Raw genomic sequence first — 16,211 nt, 5'->3', positions numbered from 1 at the left:
GGCCATCACCACCTCCCTCCCCTCCCCTCTCCTCCTTCCCCTGACACTGGCTGCTGACTGCCTCCAGATCTGTGGGCTGTTGGGGTCCCTCTGTGGTCTCAGCAGCTTCTTACTCTCTGTTCTTTGCTCTCTTCCTTTGCTTTCGCTCTCCCACTCCTCCCCTGGGGCTCCAGTGGAAAACTATTGGGGAAAAGCCCAGGTCTTTGACCTCTAGATTGGTTTACTTCAAAGGAGCCCTAGAGCTGGGGGCCTGTGGGGCACACTGCAGCTTGGGGCTAGGGCTGTGCCTTCCTTGCAGGCCCTGGGGAGCAGGTAGGGATGGCCTGGGACCCGCATGATCCTGCTCTGCTCTTCACAGAGGGAAGGCTCCTGCATGGCTGAGGATGATGCCGTGGACATCGAGCATGAGAACAGCAACCGCTTTGAGGAGTATGAGTGGTGCGGGCAGAAGCGGATACGGGCCACCACTCTCCTGGAAGGTGGTTTCCGAGGTACAAGCAGCTGACACATAGGCAGTGGCACTCGGGTGGCCAGGCCTCTGCTGGGTATCCATCTGTTGGGAGCCAAGAGGCCAGGGCTGGTGGCTGGTCATTCCACCACGTGCGAGCTGCTGCTGGTGGGGCTCCTTTGTGACCGTGCTGCCTGCCTGTGATGTGCATATTAAAATGGATGTATTTGGGTGGGGAAATGGAACTGTGAGGCTGCAGGCTAGGAGTGACGAGGGGGTCTCTCAGCCTCGGGTGATGCATTGAAGGTGACAGCCAAGCCACGTTAGCACCTGCATAAAATATTAAAGGGACGGTTATGCATTTATCACTCCATCCCTCTTAAGGCTGATAAATGAGAATCCAGCAACCTGCTGTACACCTCCAGCACTGGGGGCCCCGAGGGCTTCCAGGCAAACACATTGGATTCCCCCCCCCGCCCCCCTCCCCCCACTCCTCCCCCCGCCGGCCCCTCCTCCTCAGCCCCATGTCAGGGAAATCAGTTACAGAGGAGAGAGTGAGTTATGGCAAAATTTGACCTCCCATGAGCTTCACTGGTGAATCTAATTTTAGCTCTGATCCCATCTCTTCTCCCTGGGCACCCTCTGCCCTGAAGTAAGAGGGGCCTGTGCCCAGCTGCTCCCTGCTTCCCTGGGACTCTCCCCCACTGCTGCAGAGGACTCTGCAGGACCCTGCCCAGCCCCACTACCTACCTGGCTCCTTGGAGAGATATAGCTTGGCCCAGTGGAAGTCCCCCACCCCCACCAGGTCAAATAGCAGACTGGTAGGTGCCCAGGGTCGGTGTCCTCTTGTCAAAGCCTTCTGCCTTGGGCAGGGCAAAGGGGGAGCTGTCAGCCTCCAGCTCTTCTCTCTTTCTGTGCACAGGCACATCTGGCACTGCAGCTTGTGGTCATGAAGTGATCCAGTCTGCTTCCCATCTGCCTCCAGTTCTCTGGGCAACACCCTTGGGAGTATTGCTGTGTCTGGTCCCTGGGGAATCTCACAGCAGCTGGGAGGAGGGTCTCTGCCTCACTGGGGCAGTGCTTCTCGGGCTGGTGCTGAGGATCGGTCCCCACAGTGCCATCCAGGGCAGACCGGCTACATGAAGGGGCCACGAGCCCAGGTGTGGCGTTATGCTTCTGGGCTTCTCTCATATTGCCCGAGTGTTTGGGGACAAGCCAAAGTGTAAATCAGGAAGGTTAATCAGGCCAAACCGTTTCCCGAGCCTGAGCGCTGAGCTGGGAGGATGTCCGTTTGCCATTTCACTCTGGTCCTATCCTGGAGTTTCCAAGTGTCTGAGGCCCAGGGAAGATGAGCAGCAAAGCCCAGGGTCCAGTGACTTGTACACACAGGTGTCTGTTCAGGGGCAGTTCCAGGATGCTGCTCTGGGTTCGCTCTGTTGGGTGGCTGCAGATTTTCATATCTTCCATTACTGCGGCAAGTTTTTAGTCAGGTTTCTTGGCACAGAACTGGACCTGGTGGCTTCTGGGCGCCAAACAGGGCTTAGGGGGATGAAGCTGCATGGGGCCTGCTGCTACAACCAAGTATTTCCCAGGCGCTGGGACACACTTGCAGGGCGGGTGTGAGGGGCTCTTCGGCCCTATGGGGGGGTGTCAGTTCTCCCTGAGTGTTTACACTGTGAGGTTGTTCTTTTCAAGAATTCCTGAGAGGAGTTCAAAGGGGGCTTTTCTTTGAGCGATTTGGAGAGCGAGAATGAGAGTGAGACTTGAAGAGGGAACGGGGGCCGGAGGTGCCTTTATCTGCAGAGAATTGCTCCGGCTTTCCTGATAGAAGCTGCTGCCGCCTCTTAAACAGCTTAGTGCAGTCAAAAGACAGGCAGACTTGAAAGGCTGTTTTACAGCGAGATCAGCAGGGGCCACGAGGCAGAGAGCAGGGCGCAGTGGAGCGGAGGAGGCTGAGGCTCCTCGGTGGGGGGTGCTATCAAAGGAGGCCCTGTCTGATCCTGACCGCCTCTGCCCCCGAAACCCTGTCTGCAGGAGCTGGCCATCTGTCAGTCTACCCTCCTTGGCCAGGACCGATAGGCCCCAACTCTTGGGGGGTTGGGTGTGGCCCCGCCAGGCGGGCTGGTGTCAGTGTAGCGCATTGATCGCCCGCTGGGCGGGCTGGGCCGCAAGCCGGGCAGCGCGTGCTTAATGTGATGGAAAGGCAGTTAAAATGGCGGTGACCTTTTCAGGAGGAATTAGATTGCCTGCCAAGACCGGTTAGAGGGAGTGATAACGCTGGCTGAAGAAGCTGCCCAGCCGACTTCAGAGAGAGGGAGCAGAGGCAGGATGAGCACGCGAGTGGTGAGGCCCATTTAAGCCAAGCTGTGCATGCTGACAGAACAGAGATTGCTGTTCTTGTTGGATATGAAAGAATTGCAGATAAGTTCCTGTATCCGATCACCCCCTATCCCTCCTTCCGGACCAGGACCCCTTCATCGTCCTCAGCAAAGCTTCCCACCAGGCCCACTGGGAGCTGGTCTGGTGGAGCAGATCGGTTTCCTCGAATGTATTCTGCCGTGGAACCAGTGAACAAGCAAGAGGTTTTGGTGGGACACTTGGCTGAGGGGAATGGGCCTTGGAGATGGGGCCTGTGGTTACTGAGGGTGAGGCCCAGATTGCTTAGGCCTGGGAGTACTTGGAATTGGTATTTTAGGACAAAGCAAAGGACCAGACAGAACAGGTAAGCACTGAGATAGGTCCAGCTGGAAGTGGATCTTTAAGAATCTGGAGGAAGAGATAAAGTTTTCAAGAGAGTAGTTTGGAAGAAACTTTCAGTGACTAGGAAACGCTCTGGCCTTCTCAGTTCTCGGAGATGCCCTGGGCTGCGTGCCTAAGCTGTCGATTGTCCTCTCTGAACCTTAGGTTTGCTAACCTGCTACTGCTGTTTCTCCCCACCCAGAGTTAATAATTGCATAAAGGGCAGCACATGGACCCTAGTATTTCACCAACATTCCCCTAAAAGAGCTCAACAGTTAGGGAAGAAAGACGCTCTTCTGGTGCCCTATGCCAGCCCTGGGCAGAGCAAGGGACCTCTAGGCCGGGCCACAGCGGAAACCTAATTATACAGCCCTTGGGGACAAACCCGCTCCTGCCTATAGTCAACGGAGGTACGTGATGAATGAGCCCCAGCTCTCCTCATTGCCTGTCACCAGCTCCTGGGTCCCGGAGAAGAGACTTGTGGTGGGAGCTTTGGTCCCTCCTGTTTTGGTTGCCAGTGAAAGTTCACCCAGCTGGATTGGGGGAGCCTGGAGCTCATCATATCTGGAATGGACAAGCTGGAGAGAGAATATGGAATGGTTGGCTTCAGATAAGGTCACAGTGATGTGGTGGGCACATGAGTGGCGAGATGGAGGGATTTCCCAGGAGGCAGCACAGGAAGTGGAAGGTGCTGCAGCTCCATCTTTGAGCCCTGGAGGAAAATGCATCCCTGGAATCCAGCACTGAGCCCCTTTGAATCAAACAGGTGTTGGACAGGGATGATACTAACAGAACCCACTGTCCAGGGCCTCTGCCCTGCCCCAATCCTGGCCTAGGAACTGCATCTTTCTCGAGTTCTTGCCTTAGATTTAAGTTGGTTCCATGTGGCCTGGGATGAGATGCCATGGAGAGGACAGGCAGGGCAGCTGTGGCACAGGTCTTTTAACTGGCTGTTGCTTGATAAAACTTGAGCTCCAGATTATGGGTCAAGGGGTTGAGAGGTGTTCTTAGCCCAGGGGCCTGGAGAAATTGGCCTGGCCGTAGCTGCTGCCTCCTTTGCTGTGTTGGTTTCCAAAAGATAGGAGCCCCAGATGCTAAAAATGTCCCCCAGCACAGCCCTGCTGCCAGGTGCAGTCAGTGACAGGTGTTGGAACAGCCGACTGCTGCAGGCAGTGTTGGAATGGAGAGCGTTAGGGCTGCTGCCTTCTACCTCCTTACTACCTTTAGTTATGACTGTTGCCTGCTGGGAGGGGCGAGGAGAGGTGGCAAGGAGCAGGGCACCTTCTTGTCCCCTGTGGCGACTGACGGGATTTAATCGCCTTTTGGAACACAATTGTTAAGCTGGGACCGGGGGAGTACAGGCAGAAGGAGTAAGTATCAGTGGTTTTAAACGGCGTCTGTCTCTCTGCGTCTCTCCTGACGTGAGGCAGTGAAACACGTTATCGAGGAGGCCCGGAAAGTGGCTAAGTGCGTTTGACACACGCCAACTCCCTGCCTCCACACTGGATAATTGCATTGTCAACTGTTCAGCGAGGTGGCAGGTGACACTGCAGGCCGATTGATTGTCCCGCATCGCAGCTCCCCAGACTGTCAGCTCCCCAATCGATGGCGTTTACACAAGACACCGTAACTGCATCTGTAACTAATTCCAGTGTAAAACTCTCCGGAAGCTGCTGCTCTGCACCACCACCCCCAAACCACACCTTTGGAGAGCACACGCCTCCAGAGGCCCCGGGACTCCTTTCTCCCTGGGCTCTGGTTTTGTTGGGAGCAGCAGGTGAGGAAATCGATGGCTCTGTTTTTGTGGTTTCATGTTCCACGACGTTACTGCCCCCAGTAAGCGGGCATCTCCAGTTTCTCAATCGATTATCTGATCAGTTGATCAAATTAATGCTGATTTTTTTCTCTCTCTCTCTTTGACCTAAGAAAAAAGGAGTTTATGCGAGGGGGGTCGTTTTTATAAAATTTAGGCTTATATATGCACTTAACCCTCTCCCTTTCTATTGCTAGTGTCCAGTTGGAGGGAAGAGGTTTTTTGCACCGCCCGTCCTCCCAGGACCAGGCCCCCACTGCTGAGCATCACTGACTCTCAGGCTTAGTCTGCCTGTGGGCGGCAGCCCAGCCCTTTGTGCCACAATATAGTGGGGCTGAGCCTCAGCAAGGCGGCCTCCCTGGTGACTAAAGGGTACTCTGGGTCATCTTGCAGGTCCCAGGGGCAGAGTCCCTTCCCTGGATAGTAGCATCAGGAGTGGCAGCTTGCCTGTTATCCCCGGAGCTACACAGAACAGGAGCCAGAGGCTTGGAAAGGAGTACTCTGTGCCATCTTGCCTCTGAGTACTGGCTTGGGATGTTCCAGCAGCTGAGAACATAAAATGACTGTGGAGCCTTCTTCTCAAAGCAGGGTGGGGGGGCGCAAGCTGGCAGGGGAGCTGTCTGCATAAAATGGCTTTATGGCTGTTTCTTTTTATTATGATTCTGCCAGAAGTCAGCAAGTGACATTTCATTAAGAAAATAAAGTTTAATGTGCTGGGAAGGAGGTTGGAGCTGGCTGGGGCAGCACAAGAGTGAAATTGGTGGCGGCAGCCTGTTCTGAACACCTGTGGGGGTAGGGAGAGGTTCCCAACATCTGTCTCTGCTGGGGCGTGGGGTCAGGGTCAGAGGAAACTGCTCAGACCAGAGACAGGCCTTTTCCTTGGCAAACAAGATGTGTTGTGCTCTCCATCCTGCCAGGCTGGTCAAGGGAGCAGAAGGTCGCGGCTTACCTGAGAGCTGGGGTCTGAGAGGGAGGGTTGTGGCCTGAGAGGTTTCTCCAGGCCACCGGCTAATCAGGCCTTGGCCTTCCTTCTGGCACAGGGCTCCCAGGACCTAATAGAACAGCATTGTTGGCATTAAGCCATTACTGCTTGGGTGTGTTGTATGGCACCCGCTGTGGGCCTGGCCAGCTCTGTGCTGGATGACGCTGAGATCACAGACTTGGGCTTTCATTCTGGTAAGGGACAGTGACAATACATGGTAATAAATATGATTTTGGAGTTGCACAGGAGCCTGGATGGACGCCACAGAAAGGACCCCTATGTAGAAATGTCTGGGGACATCTCGTCCACACTCAGCACCTTGAGGGTAGGAATCAGATCTGGAAACACTGTCTTCAGTGTCAAGCCAGGCAGAGGGTGAGTTTGATAAAGGTTGAGAGAATGTTGAGGTGAATTCATTCAGGAAGTATTTATAGAGCAACTACCATGTGTAGGCACTATGAATAGAAGGCATGATTGAGAAGAGTCAGACTCGCAGAGCGAGCAGGAATTTGTTCTGTAGACCAAGAGGGAGATGTTTCTAGGCAGAGATAACAGGAAGTACAAAGGCAGGGGGGCATGAGAAAACACGCAGGACTTGGGAAACCACAATAGCTATGTTCCACTGGAGTACAAGACCTGGTCCAGGCCTGGTAGGCAATGAGACTGCAGAGATAAGGACTTCGGCCACTGGGCTGCTTTATGTGTTGAGAAGCTAGGACTTTTCCTAGCAGTTTGGCGGTGCCCAGTTTTCTCAGCTTTGCCATGGGAGCCATACTGGGCTGAGGAGTGGTGCCAGGATTCTCGGCTTTGCTTCTCGCCCACCCAAAAGGCAGGACTGGGCAGGGCCGGGCAGGCCCTGGCTAAGCCAAGGATGTGAGGCTGACTGCTGAGCTGTGTGTACTTGGGGGAGGGAGGTTGGCAGAGCTCGGGAGGCGCAGGCTGTAAGTGAACCTGACGGCTACATTGTGATTGATGGCGGAGTTTGTCTCCCAAACTGTCAGAGGGTTTATAGAGGTGCCATTCACCCACAAGGCAGGAATTGCTTGTCAGGACACTTGGCCGTGAATAGTAGACAGAGCTGTAACTTGGTGTTTTCTCAGCTTAATGGCCCTGCTGCTGACCTGCCTGCTGCCTCGAGTTTGTTGGTGCCTCATTGTGGAGGGCAGATGAGGACTGGCAGGGAGGGGTGGAGCCTGGGCAGTGCCTGGCCTCTCTCTTTCCCTGGTGCTGCTTCCCTCTGGGTTGGGTGGAACCTTTGTGAGACCAGAGACCAGAGGTGTAGGAGGGAGAAGAAGGATCAGGAAGAAAGTGCTTTCGAGATGGGCTTGAAAGGTGGAGAACATTCCAGATGGAGGGGAGAGCATGAGCAGGACACGGTGACGTTTGAGGTGCAGTAAGTAGTCTATCCGTATATGTGGAGCTTATGGAGTGAAGTGAGAGAAAGAGGGAAGGTGGAGAAGTGGGGGCATCCGGAGCTTAGCGTGTCTAACTGAGGAGCTGGGACTTGGTCGTGTGTGCAGAGGGGAGCTGCAGACACTGCTGGAGCAGGGAAAAGAAGGGTCAGAGCTCTAAGGTAACAGGGTGAAGGAACAGGCGAGAGGCATGACAACCCGGTACGTGTCTGTTGCCCTGATGAGCGTGTTAAGACCCTGGAAGTGGGAAGAATGAACAAGAAATTTCTGAGATCATCGGGCAGAACCCTGAGCTGCTTCACACCTCTGATTCCACTCAACCCAGATCCCATCGCTTTCAGCCCCTTTTGTCCCCAGCAGGGCTGTTCCACTGGCTCATGAGATGTGGTCCGAGACGGGGACCACTGGGAGAAGACATGGGCAGGGAGGGAGAAGTAGCTTTGTGGTCACTGGCCCTGGGCCACCAGGAAGGGTGGTCCTGGGAGTCAGACCACATGGCAGGTGAGCGGGTCTGGAGTAGCTTAAGCAGCTCAGCGCCTTACATCACCACCGCCGCCACTGGCCGAGAGTGCCTGTGGCTGTGCCAGATGCTCCTCGGTGAGGTCAGCTACCTGCCTGGCCCTTGGCCCTGCCTCCGCCCACCTGCTTGCCTCCATGGACTGCTTTGAGAAGCAGGTGTGCGTGCTTTTTCTCCCTCGGCCATCCCTTCTTAATCCCTTTATAACTGCACTTGTCCAGGAATCTGGGCTGAGTGAGGTTGGGATGAATAATTAATGTCAGGCACTTCAGACACCAAATATTTGAACAGCTGCCTGGTGTTTTTGCTGGCAAGGACCTGATGGCCAAAACCAGGACGTTGGCTGGGGGTCCCGCTGTATGGCTCTGACGGGCCTTTGCCAGCCTACTCTCCCTTTTGGTAGGCTTGTCAGGCTGGACCATGGGACACGGGATGCCCAGGTCATGGGTGGGGGTGGCCTTGTAGACCTGAATGTCTCTGTCTTCTTCCTGCTCTTCTTAGACCTGGAAGACAGGTGTTCAGCAGGCCTAGACTAGGTGTCTCCTGAGGACCTGACCTAGTGTGTGAATGGGCTAGTTTATAAGCAGAGACCACTTGGAGCAGTAGGCAGTGCAGAGAAGGCTGAGGTATGCAGAGTGAAAAGGCCTGAAATGTCAGAGTCAAGAGCACCCAAGTTTCTTGGCTCTCTATATCCCAAGCCCACGTTTCTGTTTGGCCTTGCCTAGCCCAAAACCTGACCCGTACCTAGGGAAACAGAAGGGGTACCCTTGGACTCGTCTTGCTGGCCCCAGGCCCTCCTCATATCCTGCTTCCCACAGGCTCTGGCTTCGTCATGTGCAGCGGCAAAGAGAATCCGGACAGTGATGCTGACTTGGATGTGGATGGGGATGACACTCTGGAGTATGGGAAACCACAGTATCCTTGGGGCACTGCGGGACAAGGTGGGGCTGGTGGGACAGTCCAAAGGGAATAAGAAAAGTAGCGAGCACCTCCGGTCACTCATCCACACACACCTCCCCCCCCCCCCCCCCCCGCCAGGGTCAGTGTCTCAGCTTGGGCCGGGGGAGCCCTCCTGAGGATTCAACCCTCATGGCCCACCACAAACTAGGATCCATTGTCCTTGACCACCATGCCAGATACACGGAGGCCGACGTCATCCCCTGCACAGGCGAGGAGCCTGGTGAAGCCAAGGAGAGAGAGGCACTCCGGGGCGCAGTCCTAAAGCAAGTGTGGGCACAGGCTTGGGCCGGGTGGGTTAGAGGGATGGGAAGCCCTGAGGTGGGTGTCAACCCAGTACCCGCCCTCAGGGTTATCCTGCCTGCCTTCAGGGCCCACTTCGTTCTTCCTCCTTCCTTTCCTCTAGTGGTGGCCCTCCCAGCACACGCATCACACCTGAGTTCTCTAAATGGGCCAGTGACGGTAAGTCCTGACGCAGGTCAGGAGTGATGGGGGGTGGTAGTGACTGCCTTAAACCCAACCCCTCACCTGTGCTGCCCAGTCTGGCCAGAGTGTGAGTTGCCTCTCTGTCCCAGCAGAGATGCCATCTACCAGCAACGGTGAGAGCAGCAAGCAGGAGGCCATGCAGAAGACCTGCAAGAACAGTGACATCGAGAAGTGAGTGGCCAGGAGGGAGGCCCGGGGAACCACAGCTCAGTTGGAGGGCGAGGGGCCCTTTGCTACCAGGAAGGCCTGCTGCCCTGGGCACACAGCCAGCGGTGGGGCCCAGCTGGTGCTGAGCATGCCTCTGTGAATTGATCTCTGGGCCCGGGCCCTGGGAGCCTTGGTGGAGGGAGGAGCAGTCAGCCTGCCTGCCTGCCCGCCCGCTGCAGAGGCCTCTGCCCAGGGAGTGTGATGTATGGCTGCCCAGCCCAGCCAGCACACTTGATTCATCTCCAGTTTCTGTTTCTTAATCGGGAGCTAAATTGGTTTCATTTTTCTTGTCCCGGTGGCGCTTGCAGTGGGTTTTAGGCAGGAGTATTGGGTCTCATCACTTCTGGTAGGAATTTTTGGCCGGTGTTCTCAGGCAGGGGAAAAGGGTATCCGTTAGCACTTCTCCCAGGGTTGGGCAACCCCTGGCCTGGATCCTCAGGAGCCACCAGGATTTGAAATCAGCAGGGCACCTTACTGCCTTTCCAGAAGCCCAGGCAAGGCTGGTTCTGGCCCCAGGAGGTGGCATTGTCCAGTTCTGGCTGCCTGGAGCTGCTGCCATTGGCCATTGCCTAACTCCTCACACCCGCCCCTCCCTCCTCTCGAGGCTAGGTTGCCCAGGGTTAAAAGGCAACCTCTTCATTCCAGGGCCAGTGTTCCATCTTGCCTTCTGCCAGGAGAGTGGATTGCAGGCCGGTGCAGGGCCGGGTCGGTGGCCCAGGGTCACCTCCCATTTGTTTCCCTCCATTTTGTGTTGTCATAAATTCATTCCAGCCCGTTGTGGTTGATCAGTTTATCTCGGCCAGGGCCGTGAGTGCTGCTGGCATGATGTATGGGCCGCAGCGTGGGGCCCAGCTGCCCATGAATCACCGCAGCTGCTCCATGTCAGCGCCAGAGCGGGCCGCACGGGTTCGGCGCAGCCAGCTTGAGGTGGGGGGGAGGAGTGACGTATGGATGTTTATTTAATAATTCTCTCCTACTCCAGCTGAGCGGGGCGGGCGGGGCCGTAAGGGGCACCCACCCTCATCTGGAGGGGCTGCTCATAAATCAGAAAGACAAGATCATTAATCAGGGATGGCGCCCAGGGGGAGGTGGGGGCCAGAACCAGTGGCCATCCATGAAGGTCCTACCCGCTGAGGGCTGGGGGAGCTGGGGACTGTCCCACCTGTGTGAGCACAGGCACCAGTGGGCAGGGCTGTCTGGGATGAGCTGGGGACTGGCTCAGTCATGTGCAGAGATCTCCATTGGGTCTGGATTTGCCAAGATTAGGGCCCTTCAGTCCCCATGATGTCTCTCTTCCCCGTACACATTATGGGTTCCCATCCTAGATCTTTTTCACAACCTAGGGGAGGAGAAAGGCAGGAAGACATGGCTTCTTCCAAGAAATTCTCCACCCCATACCCTAGAGGGGCTCAGGAATAGCTCACAACCTACCTGGGTCAGGGGCCTGGAGGACTGGGTAGTTCACCAGAGCAAAGAATAGAGGCCAGTTATGTGCCGAGCAAATCCAAGATAGGGTGGGCTCTGGAATTGGATGTGGCCTTGGAGCCTTTGGAGATGGAAGTGGGAAATGGCTTCATTCTCTCCTGACCCCATCCTTTTTTCCTTCCCAGCTCTAACTCATTCTCTGGTTTGGGGTTTGACAGTTTTCTACTCGGGTAGGCTGCCCCCAGCTCCAGGCCTTGGTTTCCCAATCTTTGAAATAACCTCATAGGATCAGCCTGGTCCTTGGAGAGGAAGGGAACACAGCTACCCATCCTTGTCTCCTTGTCAGGAACTTACCAACAGTCCAGGTGGGGATGGCACATAGAGCATTGGGCAAAGTGCCTGGGGGAGGAGCCAGCCGTGCAAGTGCTTGTGAGGAAGGAGGGGATGGTAAAAGCTTTCCAGAGCTGGAAAGTTGAATGGATGCTCCCAGGAAATCCGCCAGTGCCAGGAGGAGTTGTAGTCAGAGCCTTTCTCAGCTTCCCTGGAGAGAGGCAAGGCAGAAAGAATCATGGACCCATGGAGTGATGGATCTAGGGCATCCCTGACATAGGGACACAGCCATCAGGAAGTCACATTCTGTGTTGCTGCTAGTGCCCTAAAAGAGAAAGGTCAGAGATCAGAGTTCATTGCTGACCATGAAATGTTTCCCATCATCCTACCCATGCCCCCCCCCCCCATTACCACTTACACCCAGCAGGGACAGACTACCTGTAAGCTTTCAGGCTTTCTGGGCCAACTCTCTCCCCTAAGCTGGCAAGACAGGCCACCCTAGGAGATGGTCCTTGCCCACACACCACCCTTGTGATTCTACCTCAGCTGATTGAATACACCCTTTAAACCTCAGCTCTTACCCTTTACAGCCCTCTTCCAACATTCTCAACAACTTCCTGTAAATTGCCGGTAAGATAAACTTTCCTCTCTGATTGCGGCATCTGGGGTCTTCTTGGACACAGTCTCCTTTCCCAGTGTAGCACCTTCTGCTTACTCAGAAGTGAGCCTTCCAGCCAGATGGGGCTCTAGGGCCTCTAGGCCTTGTTCCCACTGTTCCCTCAGCCTGGAGGCCTGTCTCCTCCTGGGTGTAGCCAGTGTAGGGTAGTGGTTACTTACACAGTTACTGGTTGATCACAGAATCAGTCTGCCAGGGTTTGAATCCCATCTTCCCCACTCTGTGAACCTTGGACAGGCTACTTTTTCTGTGCTTAGTTTCTTCATATATAAAATAGGAGTATTAGGATCTCATCATGGGGTTTTTGTGAGGTGTAAATAAGATAATTACTTTTAATCCCTCAGTACAATCCCTGGCATTTAGTAAGTGCTTAATAAATTTTAGCTCTTTTATTTGTATTATTGTCCTTATTATTCCCTAAAGCCTGTCTCCAGTGCCATCTTTTCTACTCCTCCAGGAAGCATTCTTTGTCCTCTGAGCCTCTCCAGGTTCTGTTGACTTGTTTTAGGAGAGGTGGGAGGGATCACTCTTTAGAATAGTCCTAGCTATTCCCTGTTCAGTATTGCAGCTCAGAGAGTCTTCAGGAAGTTGTAGGGACCTTGTGCAGGGCTTGGACTACGGGTGAGGACCAACAGGACATCTGACATGTCTAGGAAGAAGCAAGCAGGAGCCCTTGAGGTAGGCTAGGACTGTAGCCAGGGGCCTCATCAGTCCCCGCATTTTTCACTCTCCCTGGGGGTTAGACCAGCTGTTTCTTCAGCGGATGTTCATTCATACTCACGTGCCTAGTGTGGGGCTAATGTTCAGAGTGTAGTGGTATAGTGAGCAGCTTGCCTTCAGGGAAGTGAGTCTAGCAGTGACAGACATTTGTGGTTACACTGCTGTGGTGAAGTCCAGTACAGGGGCTGGAAGAGCACAGAAGGGGCAGCCACCATTGGGGTACTGGCTGGGGGCTTGGAAAAGGCTTCTGGGAGGAGGTGGGAACTAGGCCTGAATGATGAGATGGGACTAGTGAGTTAGGAGGTTGGGGTGATCCAGAAGAAGCAGAAAGTGCTGAGAGGCCAGTAGAGTGAAAAATGGTGGGGTGTGTGGGGAAACTCAGGAGTTTGGCATGGATGGAGCATAAAGTACATGGCAGGGCACTTGAGGGATGCGGCTGGCGGGGACCGGCCCAAGGAGGCCCTTGTAAGCTTGTGGAGAGTTTGGTGGAGCTTTATTCTGAGGTAGACACTAAAATGTTAGAAGTAGAAGTGGTCAGGTTTTCAGAATTCTAGGTGCTAGGAGAACAGAATGGAATGAGGGGACTGGGGTCTGAGAGGCCATTCAGGTTGATGGCACAATCCACAGAGGAAATCATGAGCACCTGGACTAGGGGTGGTAGCTATGGAAAGAAGTGGAGATGCCAGAGATACTAGGAGCTAGATGACAGATTTTGCATGTGAGGAGTGACTGGGAAGAAGTGGTTTGAGAATGGTTCCCAGGTGTCTGGTTTAGAAATTCACCAGGACGGAGGTAGAGGAGCAAGGAGAGGGTGAGGAGTGCAGTTCTGGAATGTGGAGTTTGCGGATCGAGGACATGGGTGGGGCGTCTAGCAGACAGCTATATATGCGATTCTGGAATTCAGGGGAGTTGTAGGCTGGAGGTTCAGGTTAGGGATGCCAGCCTGCTGCCTGCCCAGGTATGCCATCCTCTTTGCAGAATCACCGAAGATTCAGCTGTGACCACGTTTGAGGCCCTGAAGGCTCGGGTCAGGGAACTGGAGCGGCAGCTATCCCGTGGGGACCGTTACAAATGCCTCATCTGCATGGTGAGAGGAAGGGAACCTCGGGCGCCCTTGCTGAGGCCTCAGTGCTCCCTGGGGGTTGGAGAGGGTCTCTGCCCTGTGATCTGGGCCCTTCAGAGGGTGGGACAGTCTCAGAGTGACCCCTCCCTTCTCTGCCCATTTTCTCCCTAGGACTCATACTCGATGCCCCTAACGTCCATCCAGTGTTGGCATGTGCACTGTGAAGAGTGCTGGCTGCGGACCCTGGTGAAGTGGCATGGGGGTCGGGAGTGGGTGGCCATTTGGGGTACTGCCCAGATGTCCATGCTCGTGCTTGAGCCTGCTTCGGGGGAGGAGGAGCGAGGAGCAGGGGAGCAGAAGCATAGACCACAGCCCGAAGCCAGGATGTTCACCCCCAAGCTCACTACCCTCTCTCCTCCCCGACCCCAGGTTTATTAAATTCTCCCCACCGGTGGGTTCTCTTGCCTGCTCCCTTCCCCCATCCCCCCACCCCAGCAGGCCCACGTATGACGCATAGCAGTGAGATCCCGGGTCAGGAGGAGGCTGGGTGTGGGTAAGCAGGACCAGGGCCTCAGCCCCTCCCCCTCCCATTACTAAGCTCCTTCTGCTCCTGCCCCTGTTCTTCGCTCGGGAGCAGCCATTAAAATGTCGCCCGGAGACAGCAATAAAAGGCCCGGACGTGGGCTCTGTGTCCTGATCAAAGGCCGCGTGTAATCTCGTTAGGGCCGCGGCAGCCACAGCTGGACCCAGCCTTGTTCTCATTACTGGGGCTCCCGCTGCGGGCCTGGCCAGCCGGTTTGATCCTGGCGTCTCCCCAACACAGGAACGTGCCTGCCTGCTCACAGAAGCCGCCTATGCCTCCCCAGCGCAGGCGGGCAGGACCGATCCGAGGTCCCAGCACACAGCTGGTTCGGGGAGATGCAGCTGCAGGCCCAGGGGCTCACACGAGCAAATGTGCGGCACAGGGTATAACCAGAGCCCTCCCTGTTCTCCCTGCAGGGTGCCAAGAAGCTCTGCCCTCAGTGCAACACCATCACAGCGCCCGGAGACCTGCGGAGAATCTACTTGTGAGCTAGCCACCCCAGGCAGGCCTTGCCTCGAGCGCCCCACCTGCCCCGCCTGTGACGTGACCCCCCCTTGTACATACTTACACACAGGTTCCCCGTGTACATACATGCACACACAAATGCACACACACATGCACACACACAGGACTCGAGCCAGAGTGGAGGCTGAGGCCCAGGCCCTGCCTGCTGGCTCCCACCAAGATTGGGGACCCTACCTGTTCCAGGTTCCGTTCCCAGGGTGGGGCAGGGAGGTGGGGGTAGGGGGAGTAGCCAGGCAAGGCTCCTGAGATCCAGCACCCCCCCCCCGCCCCCGCCGACTGACAGATGGACAGACAGACATGCAAACACCAGACTGAAGCACATGTAATATAGACCGTGTATGTTTACAATGTTGTGTATAAATGGGACAACTCCTCACCCTCTATCCCGTCCCCTGCCCTTTGGTTGTATGATTTTCTTCTTTTGTTAAGAACACCTAGAAGCAGTGCCTCGTTCAGGGCTGGCTGGGGGCTCGGCCCATCCACCTCTTGGGGTGCCTGCCTCTCCCTCCCCACTCCCTCTCCCGTGGTTCTCTTCCCTCTCCCATGTGCTCGGTGTTCAGTGGTGTATATTTCTTCTCCCAGATGTGGGGCACGTGCCCCAAGGGACATGATCCTCTCCTTAGTCTTAGCTCCTGGGGCTCCTCATAAGGAGTTGGGGGAGGGGGGAGGCACAGGAAATGGGAACCGAGCTGAAGCAGGGGCTGAGACTGGGGCTGGATGAGGGTGCTTCTGGCTACCCAGCCTTCTGCAGAGAACCTTTCCTGGGATTAGACTGCTGTTCCCAGGGAAGAGTGTTTGTCTCCCCTGCCCTTCTTGTGGGCCCCATGGTGTGATGCTGTGTCTGTATATTCTATACAGAGGTACTTGTCCTCTCCCTTGTAAACTACACTTGACATGGATTAAACCAGTGTAAACAGCTGCTGCCTCTGTGCATGTGCATAGGGAGGGGCGGATGATGGGGTGGCACGAACAGAGGCAGCTAAGGGGTTAATTCCTGGCCGCAGTGCGGGGTTTGTAAGGCAGTGTGGGGTTGGTCTGCTCAGGGGCCCTAGAGCACTGTCGGTGGGGGTGAGGCCGGGACCTGGACTCCTGACTATTGATGGGTAGGGGCTCCAGGTTAATTCCTTATCGATGCAGAATCGTCAGCTCGTTAATCACAGAAGAGGTCAGAGCTTGGGGCTACAGAGGGGTTGCAGGCTCTATCCCCCAGTCTAGGGCTGGAACAGCTATAAGCTTGGGTGAAAACGTAAGCCCCAAACCTCTGTCCCTTTCTAGTCCCTTGAAGTGAGCCAGGGACCAAAAATGGAACCACCATCTCAGTCCCCTGT

At 55.4% G+C, this 16,211-nt stretch overlaps 1 protein-coding gene across 7 annotated transcripts in view; it reads left to right on the top strand.

The window, feature by feature from the left end:
- Positions 1-15,801, top strand: part of RNF220 (ring finger protein 220) — a 222,971-nt gene extending 207,170 nt beyond the window's left edge. For 6 of the 7 annotated variants that reach the window (XM_022575531.3, XM_089894284.1, XM_022575532.3 and 3 more), the window contains 8 exons: positions 359-491; positions 8,730-8,826; positions 9,048-9,134; positions 9,275-9,330; positions 9,447-9,525; positions 13,691-13,799; positions 13,947-14,021; positions 14,775-15,801. In XM_022575531.3, the coding sequence (XP_022431239.1) occupies positions 359-491; positions 8,730-8,826; positions 9,048-9,134; positions 9,275-9,330; positions 9,447-9,525; positions 13,691-13,799; positions 13,947-14,021; positions 14,775-14,846 (708 nt within the window). In that variant the 3' untranslated portion in view covers positions 14,847-15,801. Of the gene's footprint in view, positions 1-358; positions 492-8,729; positions 8,853-8,949; positions 9,135-9,274; positions 9,331-9,446; positions 9,526-13,690; positions 13,800-13,946; positions 14,022-14,774 lie in introns of those variants that run through there. The other variant, XM_022575533.2, reaches the window with a different exon arrangement.
- The last annotated feature ends 410 nt before the right edge of the window (positions 15,802-16,211 follow it).

Source organism: Delphinapterus leucas, chromosome 1 (genome assembly GCF_059928025.1).
Source record: "Delphinapterus leucas isolate spDelLeu-1000000601 "Yukka" chromosome 1, BTC_Dleu_Yukka2, whole genome shotgun sequence".
Lineage (NCBI taxonomy): Eukaryota > Metazoa > Chordata > Mammalia > Artiodactyla > Monodontidae > Delphinapterus > Delphinapterus leucas.
This window is presented reverse-complemented; position numbering and strand designations above follow the sequence as displayed.